This window comes from Genypterus blacodes, unplaced genomic scaffold, assembly GCF_046128005.1.
Source record: "Genypterus blacodes isolate CSIRO-AG114 ecotype Tasmania unplaced genomic scaffold, CSIRO-AGI_Gbla_v1 ptg000045l_1, whole genome shotgun sequence".
NCBI classification, from domain to species: Eukaryota; Metazoa; Chordata; class Actinopteri; order Ophidiiformes; family Ophidiidae; genus Genypterus; species Genypterus blacodes.
Genome location: NW_027466858.1, coordinates 2246869 through 2254471, shown reverse-complemented (window position 1 = coordinate 2254471; position 7603 = coordinate 2246869). Strand labels below are relative to the sequence as shown.

Sequence of the window (7603 nt, the reverse complement as noted above, 5' to 3'; positions counted from 1 at the left end):
TCTCTGCTCGAGCAGATATGTAGCATGAACTTGAATCCATCATGAAAGACTCGCTGTATTTCTGTCAATGCATCTATTTTTGCCCTTTCTGCCTTCTTTGGAATGACATCCACATGCTGACTTTGTAATAAACAAATTCTTTGACTTTGGAATATGACGGGGGAAGTTTATTTTTGTTGTCTTGAGTGTTGAGAGTTTAAAGGAAGAATCAAACGGCTTCTTAAAGGTAAAACTCTTTTATTGCATAGTTTTAGGGACAAAGCAGCCTGATAGAAAAGTAGAACAAAATCCTCTTCAGAAATTGATCACATCAGGAGACGAAACATTTTCCACACTGATACAAAACCAGAGATGAGACTCACACTTCCTCTTTTACACATTTTTATAAGGCACTTATTCAGAATAGAATTGGAAATCAGTCATAACCCCCGAAACAAACAAACAAACAGGCTCCCAGGACGTAAATCAAACCCATAATGGACAAAGCAAGACGTAAAGTTCCTTCAGCACGGAGCAGTTGGAACATGATCAGTGCCGGTGGAAACATAAAAAAAACAGCTGTTAGGTGTTTAATCTCAAAAGCCTGAATGCAGAATAAGAAGAAGGGAGTTTCCTGAAAGAGAGTGTCTGCAGTCTGAGGTACTTTAGGAACCAGCGATTCTTTTGAGCACCATCACATCTACGCATGTTAGTGAAAATGTCTCAGCAGGTCCCTCGGCATTCCATTTGAAAGGGGGAAATATAAACAAAATAGATTATTTACATCATATCCCAATGAGTCTCCCATCTGTACAGCTATGGTAAGATTTAACACGTGATACATCAACTTCCCAATGTAAATAAATAGATCTGTCCGTTTATGATGGAGCTCCAGGCTGCAGAGCTGCTTTGTCGTTAAAATAGAGCTTGGAGCCTTTTTTCCAAATCTATTGAATCTATTTGAATGTACACTGGCACTTTAACGCACAGTGTAAACGGCTTAAATATAATCTGTACTTTTGGAATGTGTCGGTCCGAATCAAGGTCTCCCTGCGTGTATCTCATTCCTCGGCCCACAGTGTTACAACAGATGCTCCTTTTGTGTTAGAATGAGCTCGCAAACTCATTCGCTTCTTCTGAAATGGAGACTAAAGTAGCACAAATCACAGAAGTAGAATAGAGATACGGGAGCAGCGAATCGGCTGAAGGTCTTTACCAAAAAAAACACTGTGAGCTCTTGGCCCACCAGAACCCAATGGAAGATAGTGATGATGGTTCAGTGAGGCCCCGGGCTCAGTCCGAGTCCTCGTCGTCCAAATACTCTTCAGCGTTACTGTGTGAGCGGGTGATGTCTGAAACAGGAAGAGAGAAATTCATTTTATGGAGAAAATGCAATTGACACTGGTGCTTTGTGGATAGAATGCATTAAAGTCTAAGGAACAGGCCTGGACCCTGTGAGACTGGATGTCCTTCCTGTTATGTGTGAGTGTTGCAATGCTGCCCCCTAGTGTCCGCTAGACTTACTGCCTCCCTGTTTCCTCTTGAGGAGCGAGGCAGACTGGGCATTGGTGGCCATTTCCAGTGCCAGCTTCTTCTCCGTGTTCCTGATGTCTGTCCTGGCATCTGGAACACACACACACATTCACACACAAATACAGATTTATGCGTATGCGTGGACAGAGATAAACGGGCACTAAAACGTCTAAAATGGTCTAAAGAACATAACACAAAGAAAGAGAGGCTGGACACTCACTCTTATTCAGCAGCATCTCCACAATGTCAGAGTAACCTTTCCAGGCAGCAGCGTGCAGAGCAGTGTCTCCAAGTTTATTCTGTAACGTTTAAAGAAGAAACCATCACTCCTAATACACCAGCATAGGTATTAAGAAAAATACAATAGCATATCTAAACAATGAAAGTGATGAAATGACCACATTAAGCCTCTGACCTGCTGGTTGAGCTCCACGTTGGGCAGGCCCAGCAACAACTCCACCACATCTGGCGCGCGCACACACACACACACACACACACACACACACACACACACACACACACACACACACACACACACACACACACACACACACACACACACACACACACACACACACACACACACACACACACACACACACACACACACACACACACCAAACTGAACTTTGAATCGGACAAATATAACACAACAACCATTCAGGAACAGCAAGGGACTGAGAAATTCACAAGTTCCTGTTTTGTTTATGCGCTTCCCTTCACATTTCAATCCAAATGTAGCTTTAGGGCACAAACGCTGCAACTCTCATGTTTCTATTACGTTCAACTGAGCCTCCATAAGGATAATATTCACAATATTTACAATTTCTGACAATTCCCGGCAGGTGGTTTGTTACCTTTGTGTCCTCCGTGGCATCCCCAGTAGAGGGCAGTGTTTCCAGCCTTGTCCAGTCCGTTGATCCCCACCTTGTTTTCCACACATTCCCTCAACCAGGTAATATTGCCTGTTTTAAAAGCCAAACACACACCGTCAAATATAGTGAATAGTGGATTTTTAAACCTTACAAAGAGCGACAAAGGTCAAAAAATAACGTGGCACCTCGTTTGGCTGCTTCATGCATGGGATTGTCAATAGACTCTGCCTGCTCGGCAACTGGAAAAAAACAGTAAAGACGTGTTTGCATAAGCTCAGAGTGTTTCAGGACGCAGAGACGACACTGTTATGTTAAAACCTTCCGTGTTACTTCCACTCACCGTAGTTGCTCGGGATCAAACCTGTCCTCCCTCCGCATGTCCCCTTCCACCAGTTAGTGTCAGTCTGGAGGTGACAGACATTGTTTACTTCACTACAACCTGATCTGATACTGATAGTGATACTCATCTACAGTGCCCCTTAAAGGTCAGAGGTCACAGTGACTTTCTGCCAGCGTGTGTTCACTTGTAATAGTTTTGATTGATGACTCTGCTCCTTTAATTTGACGTGGGAGGTGCCCTACTGTGCAGTGTGGTGACAACATGAGTGTGGCTTAAGAAGTAAGGTTCTCTAATGAATGTGCAGTTTGAGGGGCGCTGTCATCTGCACGTTCATCCAAATATGAATAAGGAGCGACAAACAATAATGAGAGCAGGTCCAGAGCAGATTGGTGTGTGTGTAAGTGCTGAACTTTGGCCCGGTTTGGAAGAGAATGCAAATTGGCAACTTGAAACAACAAAATGCGTGGGAATGCAGAAGTTGTAAGAGGGAGTCAAAAGGTTTCCAAGGTGATAAATAAACATGACCTTGGAGGAGGAGGGGGGGGGGGGGGATTGGAGTTGTGCTGTGTAGCAAAAATTAAATAAAGAATGAGGAATGAAAAAGAAAAGTAATGAAACAGAAAGATGGGGAAGTGAAAGGGAGAGAGAATAAGCAGAAGGGGGGAAAAAGGCAAAAGTACAGAGCTGTGATTCTCAGAGGGAAAGAGAGAATCTGACCAGATTAGTCCTAAAACTTTGAGCTCTTACCGTGTCGGAGATGTACAGGATGTCTCCTTCTTCAAAGTACAGCTCGTCTGGCTGAAAAGACAAAACAAATCAAACTTACTCCGGGCCACGGTGGATCAGCGCCCGACTTCAAAGCTCCACCTCTGCGTCTGTGTGTGTGTGTTAGATTGTTGCTACCTAAGCTTCTCTTTCATATTCTGTTTATCTGCATAGTGGAATGGAAATGCTGGGGACGGACCAAAGCTTTGATGGAAAGGCTCCATCACGTCAAACTAGCCTGTGACATTGGTTGCCGCGGCGATATAGGCATAACAGGGAGTCCTCTACCAAAGCTTTGGTCCGGTCCTATGTCTGAACACCTGGATGACTGTGATGAAATCTTCCATTTGCATCTCTGTAGTTTGATTAATCAATACCAAAAAACAACTTACTGTTCTGGGGTCAAAGGTGAACAACGCTCTGAACACCTTGACTTGGCCTAGAGAGGACAGAGGACGGAGACGTAGGTTAGAGGGAGCGTGCTGTGGTGAGGCGGCTTCATCCCTGTGAGCAGGATGCTGAGCATGAACATGAACACAGACCGCACGTGCTTCAGCTTAGTTTCACAAGACTGAAGCTGCAGCTCAGTCCAGAATGGAACCTAAATAAGAGATTATAATAGTTTAATATAATTTTAACCCTCCAGTCAAGCGTCAGCAGCAATACAGGAAATGCAGTGAAGAGCAAAAAAAAGAAAAAAATCAAGCAAACACTTGTTGCTCATAGAAACAAGACGATTACCCTCAAGGACGACATCATCGCCCTGAAATGTAAATGATGTGTCAAAACATAGGCAAAGTACTGCAGAACTCTACCTCTATATATGTATATGTATGTGTGTGTGTGTGTGTGTGTGTGTGTGTGTGTGTGTGTGTGTGTGTTTGTGTGTGTGTGTGTGTGTGTGTGTGTGAGTGAGTGAGAGATCTTTATCATTAGTTTATCCCCCTTATCAAACCTGTGTGGGGCTTGTAGTCAAGGTTAATTCTGTCCGCTCATCAGATTCAAAACCTTTCTTCAGGTTAAACTTCAGTCCAGCTTTACAACAAAAGGCCTTATAGATGCAATAGAAGGACACAAAGCAGCTGAAGGTCACAGCCCTCAGGGCCTGAGGAACCCGACCATCAGTGCTTCTGGAATGTTACCAGAGAGGTTCAGGCTCCGGCTGGAAGCTAAACTGCTTCATGAGACCTGAAGAAGAGCCTGAAGAAGCTCGGGACTCTTTTACATTCACTCTCACTCTCACTCTCTTCAATAATACATTTACTGGAGCACAGAAACAACCAAAGGAGCAGGAAGGAATGAAGACTAGCTGTGACCATTTCTCCTGATTAAGCATGGGTCGTCTCTTAATAACAATAAGAATCATTTTGAGTTAAGTTTAAGGTAAGTTTCCATCTTGGCCTCTATAAGTGGACACAATGGATGGGCTCAAATATTTTCCAATTATTTATTTCTCAGTAATGATTCCTGATTGTAACAAAGAGTTTATGGATTAAGTTAAATTGATAGACAAATATTAAACAGCTGATCCAACACAATTCAGATTGTAAAATGCTGATTAGCTACTTTTAACACACACACACACACACACACACACACACACACACACACACACACACACACACACACACACACACACACACACACACACACACACACACACACACACACACACACACACACACACACACACACACACACACACACACACTTTCATCCTAGAAACCAAAGTGTGTGTGTGTGTAATCCCTCCTTTCTGCCCGTCTGCCTGCTTGTTGCTCTAGCCGACATGTTGTAACGCCCCTCAGCCGTTACTGTGGGTTCCTGTTAGATGGACACACACACAGTCCCAGTGTTTGAGAGGTGGAGGGGCTGAGCAGAGAGACAAAGTGGAGCAGTGTTGAGCTGAGCCCACCTCGTGTGCAGGCCCGGTCACGTCGCTGTACACACATGAAACCCTGTGCCGACTCGTTCGGGCTTCTGTCTGCATTCTAAAGCCTAGAGCACCATGACACCGATCCGTCTATCCTCACAAAGCGTCCACATGTGCAAAGCTCTCTGCGTGTGCTTTATGATGTTCACCTCACGTGGTAACACTGCAGTCATGACTCCAGCAGCACTGTTCTAAAAGAGTGTGAAGACCTGCCTGATCATGAAGACTCCTCTATTCCCCATTCCTGTTCAAAGCCCCGCCCCCCATCTCCACCTCCTACACCTCCCAAAGGCGTAGATAACACAGATCCAGACCTTTCACTCAAACATCTCAGCCAGCCCAAACACTAAAATGGTTTTGGTTATGTAAGAGCTAAAGCATGTGACTGATCTTATTCTGTAACAGAACTATAATGAGCTTTCTGTTAAGAAATGCTGACTGAAGGGGAAAAAGACGGAAGGATGGATAAACGTGAACTCACCCCCCCCCGCTGCTCTCTGTCTAAATATAAGGACATTGGTCAAAGTGATGTCATCCAGCAGCTGGACTCATTCTTTTCACCTTTTCCTTCCAAAATAACCTTTCAATAACAATAACAGTCATATTGATCTCCTCTGCAGGGGCGGTTTGTTTTGTTGTCGGCCTCAGAGGTCAGTTACATGATAGCATGCAATGCTGGCCGCCATGGCGACTGTATGAAGCACTGACTCCAGGCTCCAGCTGACCATCTGTCAGGACACAAACACACACACACACACACACACACACACACACACACACACACACACACACACACACACACCGGGCAACATAGCCAGGTGAGGTGGCTTCATGAGACTGAAGGTGACTCTTGAATAAACATGAATGATAATATGTCTATATGCTGAGCTCTGTGTTTATGTTTCCATAAGGACAAAGCCAGCAGATATATGATGATGTGAGCTCACAGCTTCACACTATGCAAATATTTAAAGTAACACAGCTAATTGTGTGCAGTTCATGGTCATATTTAGTCAAATGTGAACGTTTTTACTTGCCTTTCATTAACAATTGCCGGTTTATTAAGTGCTAAAGCCCAACAGAGACTGGGGAAGATAAAACATACAGAGTATATACTGTACATTTACACATCTTTAATTGACACAATGTATATGACAATACATGGCCAAATATGTCCCTTGTGAGTCTTTGTCAAATTCCTACATTCTCCTAAAAAGGCTTTGTGTCAGATTAAGGATGATGGCTGCAGGTATTTGCTTCCATTCATCCATAAGAGCATGAATGAGATGACATCAGAAGAAGAAGAGGGAACAGAGATGATGATGATGGGTGGGGATGAGGTGTGTGATCGGATGTGTCACCTTCACCAAAATGCTACCACAAAGTTGGAACTACAATATCACAGTGTGCTGTAGCAGAAGTCATGTTTATGTAGGGAGAGGTGCATGATGGGAGTGTGACCCCGAGCTGATCCATCGTGACCTCCACCGTGAAGAGGCTGGCAGCTCGGTCTGTCTGCCCCCCTAGAGTGCTGCTGGAAACGGGGAAGTGACAGCGCGCAGGCCCGCCGATCAAAGCTGGATCTGCTCGGTGGTCTGAGCCCCACAGCTCCGGTTCCCCCGCCCCAGCCACCCAAACACACTTGGTTCCAATTTCCTCGAACCGATTCCGACACAAATCAGTGAAGTCCTCTGAGTCAAAGCTCTCACCGCCCATCAGCTCACAACAAGCGAACCGACAAAGTGCGCTCCTCTCCCCGCAGCTGAGAGGCAGCCAGGGCACAAGTTTCAGCCGAAATACTACAACAAACCTCCGTGCAGCGCTTCTTACCTGGCTTGGCCGGCTTCGGAGGAGGCTTCGACATTTGTGAGTATCAACAATACACCACGATAAACCGGGCCGGGTCAGTATTCCACACAGAACCGAAGGTCGGTCGACTGTAAGGTACTTTTTTTTTATCAATGAGGAAGTTCAGCCTGAGCGCACTGCTTGTTATACGGAAAAGACACGCTGCGCATGCGCGAACTTCAACACGTCCCATTCTATACTAGTCTATTCTTTTGTAATGATGCCGAGTAGAATGTATCAATTTATCACAGACAGACAATTAAAGTAAAAAATAAATTAAAAGGACACTTTCTTTAATAATCAATAAGTTTATTTATTGCCACGCGTGTA

At 44.6% G+C, this 7603-nt stretch overlaps 1 protein-coding gene across 1 annotated transcript; it reads right to left on the bottom strand.

Annotated features, from left to right (window-relative positions):
* Positions 1 to 263: 263 nt before the first annotated feature.
* On the bottom strand, positions 264 to 7414 carry ostf1 (osteoclast stimulating factor 1). The gene is made up of 10 exons (XM_076149338.1): positions 7256 to 7414; positions 3885 to 3931; positions 3475 to 3525; positions 2728 to 2791; positions 2573 to 2626; positions 2370 to 2477; positions 1928 to 1977; positions 1733 to 1811; positions 1504 to 1602; positions 264 to 1331 (listed from the first exon to the last, which is right to left on the bottom strand). The coding sequence occupies exons 1-10, from the start codon at positions 7287 to 7289 to the stop codon at positions 1273 to 1275; spliced, it is 645 nt and encodes a 214-aa protein (XP_076005453.1). The 5' UTR covers positions 7290 to 7414; the 3' UTR covers positions 264 to 1272.
* Between the last annotated feature and the right edge of the window lie 189 nt (positions 7415 to 7603).